The sequence below is a fragment of the Molothrus aeneus genome, chromosome 11 (genome assembly GCF_037042795.1).
Source record: "Molothrus aeneus isolate 106 chromosome 11, BPBGC_Maene_1.0, whole genome shotgun sequence".
Classification (NCBI taxonomy): domain Eukaryota; kingdom Metazoa; phylum Chordata; class Aves; order Passeriformes; family Icteridae; genus Molothrus; species Molothrus aeneus.
Genome location: NC_089656.1, coordinates 13898325 through 13913148, shown reverse-complemented (window position 1 = coordinate 13913148; position 14824 = coordinate 13898325). Strand labels below are relative to the sequence as shown.

Here is a 14824-nt window from a genome sequence, read left to right as displayed (position 1 = left end):
ATATTTAACCTGGACAAGTTAGGAAAGCTTTTCATGCCACCCTTCAGGAGCAGCAGTTAATCTTGATATTCAGCTACAAAGTTAATACTGGTCTCAGCTCTGAGCTGTATTCCATGACTTGGCAGATGAACCTGCAGGAGTATCAGACACACCCGGCAGTTCCCAACACCACAGAAAACAGCAAACAGTAACATATACAAGAGCACGGCAGAGTACAAATACAAACGAGAAGAGAAACTCCAGTTCTCCTTACAAAGTTTATTTTGTAGCACCATATCACTTTACTTACATGCTGTATTTCCTGCTGGCTGGCTCGGTAGTTTTTCTTGGTTAAATTGTCCACCAGGTAGCTGATTTGAGACAAGGCCAGCGAGAGCGAGTCAAGATTCATTGCTGGTTGGGGCGGAAGCAGGCGGCCGAGCCCGGCGCAAAATCACCATTATTCCCCTTTAGTCACCTCAGAGACAGGTCAATTTTTTTTCCCCCAGTGAGTCTTTATCTGTTTCTGTGTTACTTGCTTCAGCTCTTCTTTCTCAGTTGTCTTTGTCTGTTCTGAAGCATGGCACCTGGAAAACAGTATTAAATTAGATTTAAGCTCTGTAGCAACATCACATAACTATGTTCACAAGGAAAATGAAGTAGCATTAAGTTTTCACAACACAAGCTCTGTTGTTTTTACACTACCCAACCACTTTTGTTTCTGCATTTTGCAGTCTGAAAGAGCCAGCAAACAGCTCAATCAGAAGAATGATTTTCAGCACCATGAGAAAGAAGGAAATGAGATGAATAATGAACTAGATACACAGCAACAATCAGATGTCAGAATCATTCAAAGCATCCATCATAAACTAATATAAAAAATGCACTTTTACCATCTCTGCTACATTTTGCGCCAGTACATCCAGGCAGTATTGCCTCAACCCTGGTACACCAAAAGAAGCAATCGTGAATGAGCAACACACAAAGAACTGCAATAAACTAACCCTAACATTTGGCTTATACTGAAACAGCTTTCCAGTGAGCTACAACAGCAGAGCTTGCCAGCTTAATAAATTTCTATGACAACACAAAACTTGGCACTTGACATCTCATCTGCTAAATTACAGATTGCCAGTGTGACAAAATTGCATCCCAAAGCAAGCCCTGCATATCCAACAGCGTGGGGAGCGTCAAACGAAGCCGCGAGCTGCTCTGAGCAGCAGCACTGTGCATTGTCAAAGGTAGAATCAAGCTGGAGAGTCACTGCTTGGAAGCTCTACCTGATCAAAACACAAAGGTCACTGGGCTTCATGCCAAGAGGCTGAAGATCCCTTTTTCAGAACAAAAACTATTGCTTTGTGGTCTTGGCTCTCCATGGCAAAACGCAGCAGCACATGATTTGTGCCTCATCATGGGAATGGATGGCTGGGGTGATGCGCTGGCCTGGCACGCGGAACTGAGGAACCAGCCCAGGGAGCGATCCTGCAGCAGCACAGCTCCCATGCCGGGCCTCCCTCTGCCAGCACCCAGCAGCACCCGGCAGGTGAACAGGCTGTGCTGGGTGCAAGTACAACTCTCCTTCCCATCTCCCTTTATACAAAAGGTTTTCACTTGCTTACACTTGCAACCATACCTTATTTAACATCTGCCTACACTTCAAAACATCAGGAGCAACAAATCCTACCAGAGGCAATGAAGATCATTCTGCCGTTTGAAAAAATTGATTATATTACACAAATATACAGGTAAATTATTTGTAAGAAAAGTCAAATCAACTGACTTGCAGACTTTCAGTATGCCAAAGAAAACTCCTGACTACTCAATGAAGATATGCAAGATCCTTCTTATGCAATAAAGCCTACATCTCACAAAGAACAAATTTTCAAGCAGTAATACTGAAAGTATTCTTCAATGACAAGGCAGTTGGTCTCTAGAAGAATTTCAGAGCATGTCTAAAACTGCAGTGAGAAGAATTACACAAAACTTCCATTTCTTTTTAGTACATCTGACAAGCTGCAATTCATAACCTTTATATATAAAGGTTTAAAAGGCCAGTGACTGTGGAACATCTAGAAGGGAGGACTGGCACAGAAGTTTAAAAAGATTTCTCAGTAGTACAGGACCTGATTTTTTTTTTTAAATAACCTTTAAATTCCTCTTTTGGAATAACCTAGAAAATGTCAATGGGTTTGGCAAGTACATGCCTTCCAAGACAGTCCTACGGGAAGGGTTTAACATGCATGACCAATATAAAGCTGCTGAAAAGCATTTGTTAAGAATCAAGCACACAGACCTCAGCACAGTACTTGCACTTACTGAAACCAGCAGTCAGCAAGGGGAATTCAGCCCCATCAGAGCATCAGCTTATAGCAACCAGCCTGGAGAACTCACAGGCTGTTTGAACTGCCTACAGGACATAACACAAAACTTCAACTTGGCCAATTTTTAAGGCAGTAACAGAATTTCAGAGTTTGTCTTTCAGGGCCCTAGGAAGAAAAACCACATTTCTCTGGGCATTTTTCATCATACCAATACAAACAGCACAGGAATCACACCTACTCCACCTAAAACTCAGGGGTTTTAGTTCTGAAATTCTCCAGCTGGGCTCAAGCCTCCCTGCTACCATACCACACACTGACCATCCCACCCTCCTATTAGCATCTCTTGTCTTCCAAAAAAGCAGGGAATGCTTTGATTGCAAAGAAGCAAAACAAGCTTTGCCACCTTCCAACTGCAAAACCTGGCAGTGCCACCGGACAATCCAAGCTGAAGGCAAAATGGATTTTTTCTTTCAAGGAAGCCTCTCAAGGAAGAGCCTGAGCCAACACTGAGATTCAGGGAACACAATAGCTGAGGAAACAGCTTCCTACTTCCGTTCTAAACATGTGGTTTGCACTGTGTGTATCCCAGCACACAGCAAACCTGACAGCTCCCCCAGACACAACATTAACAGCACTTCAGAGATTCAAATGATGCAACCTAACTCAGGAGAGTACAGAGTAATCAAGGGAGCTTTGTGTGCAAAGCAGAACTGCTCAGGTACCTCTTTGGTCATTCAGCGCAAGACTAAAATTCAATTACTACAGCACTGATTAAGGAAGCTATGAATGCTATGTGAAGCAGACTTTATTTTTAGATCCATATATCCTTAGTGGGAATGAATCTCCCTACACTGGCCTCAACAATCCAGGAAGCTTTCAGTCCATGGGACAAACCTGCCAGGTTCAGACAAGTCAGGCCTCAGCCACAGAGAGTTCATAAAAAAATTAAGATTACCTGGCAAAATTATCTACTTTCAGCCACAGATCCTATTATACAGTAATGGATTAATATACCCGGCACAGGACTCAGGAGCTCTTACAATATTACTATTTTATATTGTGCAACACAACCCATTTTAAAGAGATAAAAAATATTTACCAAATTCTATAGCATTACACACCCTGAACACTTCCTAAGGGAAACAACAGCCCATCAGCAAAAGACTTTTGGCATCTATTTCAGTAGATCTTTTTTCAAGAGCAGAGTTCTGTTGGATTAAAACATAAATGGAATAAAATTTCAAGCAAGAATCCAAAGACCACAAAATAGAGTGGGTCAATATGAAACCACCCATCAGGTGTGACCAAAGACACTCCCTAATAACCAGAAATCACTAGAGAGTAACTAAGCCTTGATGGTGAAGTTGACAAACCCGAAGTCTTCCACGAATTCAGAAACACCCCTACAAAGAAAGTAATTTCAAAATTACTTTAAGCTAACTTTGGATCTTTTATTCAGCATTTTGCAGAAGTAAGTAACTACTGCCACTGGATTTCAGGAGTTGTATGATTTCAGGGCACACGTGCTGCATGTGGAGGATAAAACAGATCAAGTGACACAAACAGCAATGTGTTTGCTGATTAGGTTCTAAACTCCTGTCACAAAACATTGCATTAAACATGCTAAAGGGACCAGTGCTAAACCCGCTCTCCAGAACAGTCCCTTACCCTCTTTTTAAACCCATGACCAAATACAAAACATGGAAGGGCAGCAGACCTCTCTGAAGACTGACACTGGGAGCAATCCAAGGGAGAAAGGTGGTTTTGAATCATACTGTACTTTATATTTCAGGATGTCTACCACTTTGAAATCTACCAAGGGAAAAACCCCAGAGTGAAATTCACATTAACAGTAAAATAAGTTCCTCAATTCATGTGACCAGTTCAAATTCAGATATTTACAAACAGAAAAGACACCTGAACATTCCATACCCTGGAAAGCTGCACCCAATTCCAGTAAACTGGAAGTCAAAATATGATTAGACACAGTAACTTCAGTTTTCAGCACCTAAGTTGTTCCTACTGACTCAGGCCAGTGAAGCTGCAGTTTGGAATCTACCTCAAGTACATGAGATATGCATCAAACATGACATGGCTGCTTCACACATTTTCACATCTCAACCTGGACTGTTAAAAAAAACCAAAACCAACAAAACAACAAGAAACTCTCACTTCCAAGTTCTCCTTCAGACAAGAACTCCAGAATAAAGTTTCTGCTGAAGGGAAAAAAATGAGAGACTTGTTATTAAATGCTTCATGTTTTTTTACCATCCAAAATGTGTTTTAGAACAGCTAAATGCTATTTCAAAAGTCTAAGAAAACTGCAATATTCATACATTGGGGATGTTTATGGAACAAGAGAGAAATCTACTAAAATAGTGATGGCCTCAACCATGATTTTCAGTGATACAATTCCCAGCATGATTTAGTTATGTCCCATCACAGGGACACAAAATATTATTGTCCTCTATTGCTAAGTTATGTTCCCACAGTTTCTCTTCCACTTACTCAGTTGAACACCAAGAATGGCCATTTCAGCATAAATCAAAAACCTAGGAGCACTATATAGGATAAAGAGGGTAAGGTATTTCTCCAAGGAGATATAGATAGGCAACAAACTGGCTGTGAGTTTGGTTTGGAGACATCAGGCCAACGGCATGAACAGTTAAGAGTGAACTTAGAAGCAAAAGGGCTGAAAGAATCGAAATAACAAAGGTGGAAAGGACAAACCAGTCTACTACCAACTAAGTTTGTTTCCTGTTTATAAGAGAATCACCCCACCTGGACTCACCCTGCCCATAGTTTTAGCCAATGCCAAAGTAGTTACCTTAGAAACAGGAATCAGTTGGGTACACTAAGAGTGACTTGTCAGAGTCACACCTCTTTTGTTACCTGCTTGAGAAAAGTTCCTGAGAGCAGTTGCCATGCTTCCTTGCAACAAGTGGGATTCAGAAACAATCTGAGTATATAATACACCAACAGACCAGTGTTGTATTTGCAGTATTATCTCACTTCTGTCGTAAATACAGTCCAAATTGGTTGTGGTTTGTTGAAACTATGAGTACCCATTGGCCTTCCTGTATAAGGAGTAAATGGTACTAATCTGAGTTAGGAAACTATTGTAAAGAAGCTCTTGTACTGATACAGCATCTGTCGAGACACCCAACTGTTGCTATTTCTAGTTGAGAATTATACAAGTCCATTTTACTGGGCAGCGTTTTCTTAACTGAAGGACAGCACTGAGAAGGATTTCTCTCCTGTGGTCTGCAAGAAGGTTATGTCACAGGATTATTTACTACAGCTCACTTTTTCCGTATTTTCTGCGGGCAAGTTACAACAACACCGATCTGCTACGGAGGCCGCCGAGCCCGGCCGGGGCAGGCCCGGCCCGGAGTCCTCAAAGCTCCACCTGTCACCACCGGCGTTACACAAGCGCAGGGGGAACGATGAGCACAGCTCCAGAGCCGGCGGTTTCCCCGCCACCTCGCGACGCTGCCGCAGCCGCCTGCCCCCGCCACCGAACAGGGAACACCCGCGGCTCCGGCCCCTGCCGAGTTCCCTCTGTGGCCCAGGGGCGGCCGCAGGACCGAAGAGTCGGGGGGGGAGAGGGCCGCGGGTCCCGCCGCCGCCTCTCGCACACCCCGGCGGGCGGCCCAGCCGGGCGGGTGCCTCAGCCGGCCCCGCTGCCCCAGCGCAAGCCGGCCCGGTCCCGCTGCCTCCGGCCCGTCCCCACCGATAACCCCCCCCGCCCCGAAGCTCGCAGTGCCCCCACAGCCACCCAGATCACCCCCCCGGGGCCGGGCGGGCGCCGCTCCCACCTCGGCGGTGTCGTGAGGGCCGGGCCGGGGCCGCTCGCGCGCTTCTCTCGCGCCGCCGCCGTTCCGATACAAAATGGCGGATGGGGTCGCGCGCTCGCGCCGCGGCCTTTCCCCTCCCCCGTCCTCTCGCGGGGGGGGCGCGGGGGGAGCGGAGGGGCGGAATGCGCGCGGAGCTGCCGCGCCCCCGCGGAGGGGCCTTCGACCAATCAGAGCGTGGGGCCGCGTGAGAGGTGGCCAATCAGCGCCGTGCGACCTCGGGGGAGGGCATCCTGCCGCCCTCCGCGCGGAGCCTGAGCCGCGCGCCATTGGCCGGGAGGGGCCGAAAGCCTTCCTACTCTCTCAGCCAATCAGAGCTGCGAAGTCCTCTCGGTCTGCGCGTGCGCACTGCTGGCCAACCCGCGCTGCCGAGGCCGGCCAATGAGCGAGGGGCGTCGCGCGGGGGCGGGGCGGGAAGGGCAAGTGGCGGGCGGTGCCAAAGGGCGCGCGGAGTCATGCGGGGGGGAGGGGTTACCCCTCTTCGAGTGGTGCGGCCCGCCCCGTTCCCCCTCGCCTCGCTGTTTCCTCCCCCAAGAAGGTGGTACAAGCCCAGGAACGGTTTCCCCCCCGCGCAGCGCCGTGGTACAGGCCCATGAATTGGCGTCCCCTCCCTCGCGCTGCCTTGGTACGGTCTAGGCGCTGCGCCCTCCCCCCCCCCACCAACATGGGGGTTGCGGGTCCCTCAGAGCGCCCGGCCCTGGCCCGGCACGCTCCAGGCGCGGGTTTTCCTTTCTAAGGAAATTCCCTCTCCATTTGCACCTTCCCGGATGGCCGGCCTCAGTCCCGAAGAGGAAACTCCCTTCAGTTCCTTCCCAGCCACACCACACCCGCCTGCCGGCCCCAGGGAGCGACACTGGGATGCCGCACGGGGACCGGGGCCCACAGAGCCTCCCCTGGCATCCCCCGGCCCTGGGCGCGAAGATACCCCGGACAATGAGGGCCTGAGGAAGGCAGTGGGGCTTCCCAGCTCCACACCATCCATCCCAAAGCTCGGAGAGCTGGGATGGCATTTCAGGATATGGCTTCATCCCTGTATCCCACCCGGGAGCATCTCCCACAGAAACCACCTCGTACTGGCCTGGTACACGCATCACAATGTCACTTTTATTGAGTTGAGTTCCCTCCACTTTCTGCATGTACAAAATACATGTTAAAAGGCCAGTGTTTGTAAACAGGGGAGCAGTAAGGCAAACAGGAACGGCCACAGCACCTCCAGACCTGCCCAGCCCTCAGCCACAGGGACACTGCGGGGGCACCAAGGGAGCCCAGGTGCTTCCCAGGTGACATGAGACAGTGTCCTCATCCACTTCGGCCAAGGGACCTCCTCATGCCTAGCACACCTTCAGGAAAGCCAGAGCCACAAGACCCACCAGGTACCAAACCTTTTCATCTTCCTGTAGGGTGGGTACTGGAAGACATTTTGGCATTGGTATCTGCTGAGCATCTCTGCTGGGCTCCACGGGAGGTGGCTCTGTGCTCCCCACATCCAGGACAATTAGCCATTTTCTTTATGCCAAAGGGTCCCCAGGCCCCAGCTCCTGCTCACGGGCAGGAGCCTGGCAAAGGGGCTCAGCACACAGCCAGTGCCAGTGGGGGTTTGGTGGAGCCTGGTTTTGTCAAAAGATGAGGGAACAGATGCTGGAGATCCCTTGGGAGAGGCAGGAGGGATCTGTGCCTTCACAGCATCTCTCAAACATTCCTGCTGGGCTTAGGGCTTTTCTTCCTTCCTTCTCCACTGCCTGGTCTCCCTGTCCCAAGCAGCAATGGGGAGGTCCCCATTTACACGCAGTGTTAGCAAGGAAAGACCAAACGTTTCCATGTGGGGAAGCACCCATGTGCTGTCACCCCTCCTGCAGCCACTGGCTGCAGCAGGACAGAGCCACGTTGAGAAGTGCAGGAGCACAAGCCATGGTTCTCCTTCCCACCACAACAGCCTGTGCTGCTTCCAGAAGATGCAGGAGGTGCAGGGCCAGGTTTTGCACAAATCTGGGCACAAATGCATCAATCCCTGAATTCCTCCCTCCCCAAGGGTTTTAGAAGCCAAACAACATAAAAAGAAACTCAAAGACAGAAAAAGAGAACATTGCTGTTGAGGTTTAACGCCCCCAACCAAATCTGCAGCTGGGGGAACTTCTCAACACAAAAAAGGCAGGAATGAAACTATCATCCAGACAGGCAACAGAGGCACAGCCCAGAGCAACACCAGCCATAGAGAGTGTAAATGACCAAGAGAACAATATAAAACAAATTAATACTGACTGCTTTATCCCAAAAGCATCCTTTAAAACCTGGCCCAGTCCCATTTCCTGGACACCTGGAAGAACAGGATTGTAAATCTGGAGAAGAGCTTTGCTCTACTGTAGTGTCTTCAGTAGGTTGATGCACTCATAGCACCTTCTCTACTGAGTGAGCAGCCCCTGGCAAGGAAAACATTGCACTGGCATGTCCCTACCCCAGGGTCATTCTGATCCTCAAAAGAAAAAACCCAAACAGGCTGAAGGCAACCCTTTGTAACACAAAGTGCAGCCCAGGCAGAGGGAGATGTGAGAGAAGGGGCAGGAGACCAGCAGGAAACCAGAGTTCAAACCAAACACTGACACAGAATAGGACTATGGGGTGTCTCCCTGTCTGATAAACATGATTACTATTTCCCTTTATGCAGAACACTGCTTCTCTCTCCAAAGTTGGGAGAAGGAGTTTTACCCATGGAGAGGAGCTCCACCAGCACAAGGGTACACAGATGAGAGCAGCAAGGCTTTGCAAACCCCAACCATGACCCCTTAGTGATGTCTGAGGGAGGGATGTCTACTCCAGGGGCAGAAAGAGCTTGCCCTGGATGACAGGTCCCCTTGTAGTGTTGCTCTGGCTTCACCAGGGAGCCAGGGCTGAGAGAAGCCTGACTGCCTGCAGCCTTAAGACAATGAGATACAAACCACCACAGGGCTTGTTCAGCCAAGCCCCGAGTCACAACGGGATCTTCTCTTGGATCTTCCCAACACACCAACATGTTTTCTTCCCACTTCCCTTTGGTCCTAGGGGAAATCTCCATCCCCTCAGCAGCAGCAGTGCAGTCCAGCCTGGAGGAGTCAGGCTGTAAGATCCACAAAGATGGCATTGGCAGTGGTCTGTCCAAAGATGAAGGCTCCAAGGGTGACCATGAACACCCCGTAGCTGACCTGGGCCCACCAGCTGTGGATGCAGGAGGACAGGGCATATTTAGAGGGGTCCTTCACCCCAATATCCACAGGGGAATGGGGGAGAGGGGAGGTACATTTCAGTTACCTGATTGCCCTGGTTTCCTGGATTTCAGAGAGCTTGGCTTGAATCAGGCAGAGCCCTGAAAGGCAGGGGAGGCAAATTAGAACCAGATGAGGACTGTCCACTGGGGACTGAACAGACACCCTATAAAACAGGGAGCTGCACTCCCTGTTACAGAGCTCCACATCCAGCCAAAACAGTTGGGCTGCTGACTGGCCTCACACCCCATTTTTGTCCTCCTCTAAAAATCCCCTGGTTCCTGTGTTTCCATCCTGCCCCTCCCTCTTTGAGACACAAGGCCACAAGACCTTTGTCAGCCCCTGAGCATCCCAGGATCCCTACCTGGGAAGACAAAGATGAAGCAGGCAGCCAAGCCCCCAATGACAGAGATGACTTTGCCAATATCAGGGATGAAAAGAGCCAGAAGGAGTGTCAGGAGGAACCAGCTGATGGTCTGAAGCAGGCGCCTCCTCCGCTCCCGAACCACGTCCTCCTCCACCGTTACCCCAGTGTAGCGGAGCCAGAGACCCTCCAAGACAGCCCTGTGGGCACAGACCCAGGACAGAGGGGTTTCCTCGTGCTGCTCCTCCTTCCCACACCAGCCCCATCTCTCCCAGCACTCACCGGCCACAGAAGTGCAGGATAGGGTAGGATGTCAGCACACAGAGGATGATGAAAGCCCGGGCGAGGGCAACAGGGATGTCATTGGAGGGGTAGGACATCAAGACATCCTGCTCCACGCCAGCTCCAAAGGTTAGGAAGCCACAGATGCCTGCCAGGAAGGGAGCAGTCAGCAGGAGACAGGGAGCAGTCAGCAGGAGACAGGGACAAGTCTCCTGAAAATCTGTTTGAAGGACCAGACTAGGATGGATATGGCACAGGGCACATTGCAGAGGTGTCCAATGGACTCTCCTCCCTTCTCCCTCTGACCCTTGCTGACCAGAGGGTCCCTGCCCCCTGAAGCTCACAGCCACTCCAAGGACTGTGCCACCACACTCACACAGTGTCCCCTCTCTTACCAGTGCCTGTGTAGACAAAGAGAGCAATCACCATGGCTGCTGTCACCACTGCCCCCCAGGTCTTCACCTCTGGCTGCTTCATGCTGTTAAAGACGGGCACGCTGCTCACATGGCACTGCCAGGACACAGAGACAGTGGGGATACGTGATGGGCAGAACCATGGGGAATCCTACTCGTGATATTCTGTGCTTGTTGTGATATCTCCCAGGTAAAGGGGGGGGGAGGGAGCAGGATGCCCTGTACGTCCTAGCTGGGGTAAAATGGATCCATCTCCATCCAGAGGTGGTGAGATGTTAAAAAGGCTTTGGCCTCCTTGCAAAGCTGGGCAGTGAGCACACGGGCAGGGTTTTAGTTTGCCACCCAAGCAACCACAGGATGGAAGGGGAGTGCCAAGCTTGCAGCCTTACCTGGAACCCAAAGCAGATGGTGGGCATGGCATTGAAGACAGCTGTCCAGGTGGAGGGGCTGGAAGGAGAGAAACACCCATCAGTCAGACCAGAATCCCCTGTGACCCCCATCCAGTGCACCAGGGGAGGATGAACTGGGAGTGCTCAGTGCCTTTGCCTTACTGCATCCCCCCCACCCAGGATGATGCCATTGCATGGAATGAGGTTTTCTTGGGACCTGGTACTCCCTGAAGACCAGGGCCTCTCACTGAGACAGAAACAGCCAAACCTGAGCACACAAAAGTGAAAGTATCAGTAAAAAATAAGGATCTAGTTGGGCAGTGCAAAAAACTGGTTTAACCTTTGCTCTGCCATAAAATTCCCGCACTGGATCCAAAAATATACACTGTGAGGAAGGGAATAAGCCACAGTGGTTGTGCTGGTTAAGGAAATAACCAAAATCATCCAAATATAGACACAGCCCTTGTTGCTGGGCGAGTACAAGCACTGCACAGGGAATCCAGGCCTGGATATGTCAGAGATAAAAACCAATCAGTGCTATCAAAACCTGTGATAGAGCCATGGGGACCTTTAAGAGGTCCTTTTCCTCCTCTTCACCACCTGCTCCTCTGAAACACGCAGAGGTGCAGCCATTTGGGAGCTTCTAGCAGCAACATGCAGAGTCCCCAGGAGCAGGGATGGGACTGCTGTAAGATTCATCCCCTGCCTTTGCAGTGCTCGCTCCCACAGCCCTGCCTGGCTCTGCAGTGCTCTGGTGGCACTGACAGCATCGTGTCTCTTGCTCTCACCTGGTGGGGATCTCCACAGGCACCAGCTCCTTGTCGGGCCAGATGTACTTGATGATAATGACTGCTGTGACATACCATGTGCCAATCACACTGAGGGAGCTGTGAAAGAGGATAGGAGGCTGTGAGTGCTCTGCTTCCCCACTTCATGGAGGGTCTCCTCCCAGCCTCTCCGTCCCCATCTTCTGTCCTGCACAGCCCAGGCTACCCCACTCCTGCCTATCAGACCCATTTTTTGCTTTCCCTTCCCATGGGAATGTGCCAGGAAATGTCACTCACTGTCCCCTAAGCAGATGCCAACACAATTCTATTGCATTCGGGGGTTATCCCATCCTTCTCTGAGTGACAGACCTGCCAGACTTGGGTTTTGGGCTGGAGAAAGAGGCAAGTGTTGAAGCACTGACACTCCTTGGTGCCCCTGCTGGTTCAGCTCCAGCAGCCAGGTCACACCAAGATTCTTGGTGCAGCAGGGCTGGCCTGCAGACCACCCAGCCTAGGGACACTTAGTGGCTCTCCTTTCTGCTGGATTGCCATCTCCAAAGACAGGAGACAATGTAGTTGAAAGCAGCATTCCCTGCTTCCTGCAGCACGCAGAAGGGTGGGACACAAGCCCTGAAGTATGACACTGTGGCTGCACAGTGCTCAGGCACTCCTCTGCTTCCCAGATGGGGAAACTGAGGCATGGGAAAGCAGAGGATGAGTGGGCAGATAGGGCACTAGAACCACAGCATTTCCAGTCCCTGTCCTCTGCAACCATGCTTAGGTGGGTGCTGGCTGGTCCACCCCAACTCCCAGCCCCAGAGGGCTCTTCCCACCCACCTGGCATATTTTTGGAAGCCAATCTCTTTGGGGATGGAGAGGGGCAGGATGAGCAGGAAGGCGGTGATGCTGATGGTGAACTTGCGGTCTGTGTACCAGTGGCTGCTCCCAACTTCCTCAGGCTCCTTCACCAGAGCAGCAATGACTGTAGGGACAACCAAGATGGTCAGGTTGGCCCTCCCAGCTGAAGGGACAACAACTGGTTATTATTTGCTCCATGGGAGGCACTTACTCTTGTCCTCCTGGTCTCCAATGATGATGAGGAAGGCGATGCAGGTGCCAAAGGTGTAGACAGCGATGGCCACCTCGCACAGCACACCAGGCACCTTCCCACAGACAGCCCACACAACCTCCTGGTAGGTGCGCTCGTTGCTGGCCTGCGAGCAGTATGCCAGGATGACCAAGCCTCCGATGATGAAGATCAGCATGCACTGGGATGGGAGAGAGACAGGGAGGGAACACTGAGCCAAGAACATGGCGAGGTTCCCTCAGCCACCCCAGGCAGCCACCCCTCCACCCCTGAATACACTGAGAATCTCTGGTGCACCTCACCCAGAAGAGCTTCTTCCTAGGAGTCTGGTCCTCCCCAAGCCCTTTTTGAGGCACCACATGTCCCTCCCGTGCACCCTCCCAGGGTGGGATGGCAGACTGTACCTTCCCCACTCACCATCTGCAGGGTGATGCCTGCAGCCACGCCACCAGCCATGCTGAAGGCAGCAGGGAAGTTGAGCAGCCCAGCCCCGAGAGCAGCGTTGACCACAATGAAGACAGCTCCCAGAGCCGATGTGGCCCCCAGACCACTTCCTTGGCTCTCTGAATTTTTGGGTACCGTCTCCACACTAGGGCTCTGCAGGAGCCTGGCCCGCTCACCAGCATCGTCACTCCACTCCCAATCCTTGTAGTCACTGTTGATGCTCCCAGTGCCCTGAGCCATTGTCCCTTCGCAGGTGGCACACGCCACTGTCCACGTCCCACTAGTGCTCCTGCACCAGGCTCAGCCAGGCACCTCGAAGAGGGTCCTCAGCCAGCACTGGCTCCATCAGGCAGGAAGGGCAGCAAACAAACAGGCTGGAATGCAGCAACACGGGAGTCAGGCACTTCCCTACTCCTACAAGGGGATCAAGAACGACACTGTTAAGTGTTAGTTAAGTTATATTAACAAGGGACAATCTGGGCATCAGGTGGGGGCACAGGGGAACTGAGTTCCCTGGGTCTTAGCTTGGAGGGTCACAGCACACACACAGCAGCAGAGATATAGCAGGAAAACTCACCTCTTGTCCCTCAAATCCAGGGAGAGGACACAACTGCTGTTGGACAGGGGACTGAGCCCTGGCTGTGGGGCTGAGGAGCTGCAGCTTTACAGCAGGACTCGTCTTTCTGTGGACACAAGACCCAATGTCCTGGCTCACTTCCTGATTTCCAGCCCTAATTTCTGCAAGCTCTGCAAGACAGAGCTGAGCACGTGCTCCTGAGTAAAGAGCAAGGCTGGGCTCAACAGGAATGACCTGTGTGCAGCAGAAATACTGTGTCAACAGGAAAAGCAGGACTGGCCCCTTCCAGGGCACCCCCAGGGTGACAACCAGCAGGAGATGGATGATGTCTCAGAAGTTTTGGATTTGAAGATATGGTGTTTCCAGCATCACAGCCCTTGGGAGTTGAAAAGACTAAATCTCATCCCAGTATCTCCAAGGTGGAGGAGATCGACCCTCACAATGAGGCAGGATTTTGCAGGAATCTACATGATCATGAGAAATCTCTTTTCAAGGAAATCTGGTTTTTATTCCTAGAGGACATGTACAGAGACTCTACCTGCCCAGCTCCTTGCTTCTGGGCTATTTAAACTCTGTGCTTGTGCTATGAATCCTCTGAAAAGATTTCTGAGGAAGGGGAGGAAGGGCCACCCTGTGCCTCGTGGGTAGGACCGTGGAGGGACAGGCCGGTGGCTCCGCGTGGGCTGAAGTTCCCACCCGGCCGAGGATGCTGCAGGGGGTCGATGCTTCTCCCATGGCCTGGGGGAGGATGCTGAAGGGTGTCCATTCCCTCCAGGCAAAGCCGCCATACTCTGGCAACCAGAAACCCCGAGAGCAGGCGCTTCACCGAGGGTGACTCGACAGACCCGCGGCGCCGGCGGCGCCCCCCGCCCGGAGGAGCAAGGCCCGGAGCCGGTGACGGTCAGCCCGCGTTCGCAGGGGATGCACAGACTCCTGCCCTGGCCGGTCGCTGGGCTCCCCGCGTGTGTCCCCCCGGTCCGTCCGTATCCCGGCCCCACTCACCAGGCGGGGAACGCGTTCTGCTCCGCTCCCTTCGGCCCCGGCCCCGGCCCCGGCTGAGCTCGGCGGCGGCGGCGGCGCGGCGGCGGCTCCGCCCTGCCCGCTGCACGCC

General features: G+C 51.7%; 2 protein-coding genes across 8 annotated transcripts in view; both read right to left on the bottom strand.

Annotated features, from left to right (window-relative positions):
• The window catches only part of CNOT1 (CCR4-NOT transcription complex subunit 1), a 55678-nt gene extending 49460 nt beyond the window's left edge, over window positions 1-6218 (bottom strand). For all 4 annotated transcript variants that reach the window (XM_066557154.1, XM_066557157.1, XM_066557156.1 and 1 more), the window contains exons 1-2: window positions 6119-6218; window positions 290-566 (exon numbers count right to left, since the gene is read on the bottom strand). In XM_066557154.1, coding sequence (XP_066413251.1) covers window positions 290-391 — 102 coding nt within the window. In that variant the 5' untranslated portion in view covers window positions 392-566; window positions 6119-6218. The remainder of the gene's footprint in view (window positions 1-289; window positions 567-6118) is intronic.
• Window positions 6219-9130: 2912 nt separating this feature from the next.
• On the bottom strand, window positions 9131-14781 carry SLC38A7 (solute carrier family 38 member 7). Of its 4 annotated transcripts, none has more exons than XM_066557618.1 (12): window positions 14716-14781; window positions 13714-13819; window positions 13110-13550; window positions 12675-12873; window positions 12443-12587; window positions 11627-11725; window positions 10839-10896; window positions 10432-10546; window positions 10037-10184; window positions 9755-9954; window positions 9437-9491; window positions 9131-9343 (listed from the first exon to the last, which is right to left on the bottom strand). In XM_066557618.1, exons 3-12 carry the CDS (start codon window positions 13374-13376, stop codon window positions 9241-9243), a joined length of 1389 nt encoding a protein of 462 aa, XP_066413715.1. In that variant the 5' UTR covers window positions 13377-13550; window positions 13714-13819; window positions 14716-14781; the 3' UTR covers window positions 9131-9240. The 4 variants fall into 4 exon arrangements, with proteins under 4 accessions (XP_066413715.1, XP_066413719.1, XP_066413717.1 ...); XM_066557622.1 differs by having other exon boundaries at window positions 13313-13550; XM_066557620.1 differs by having other exon boundaries at window positions 13110-13510.
• Window positions 14782-14824: the final 43 nt, after the last annotated feature.

Excerpts from the sequence above, each read along its gene's own strand:
- SLC38A7 (XM_066557618.1), bottom strand. The coding sequence starts at position 13,376 with ATGGCTCAGGGCACTGGGAGCATCAACAGTGACTACAAGGATTGGGAG. Across the intron at positions 10,185-10,431 it reads CTTTGTCTACACAGGCACTG|GCATCTGTGGCTTCCTAACC; the intron begins GTAAGAGAGGGG and ends CCTTCCTGGCAG. Across the intron at positions 9,955-10,036 it reads ATCCTGCACTTCTGTGGCCG|GGCTGTCTTGGAGGGTCTCT; the intron begins GTGAGTGCTGGG and ends CTGTGCCCACAG.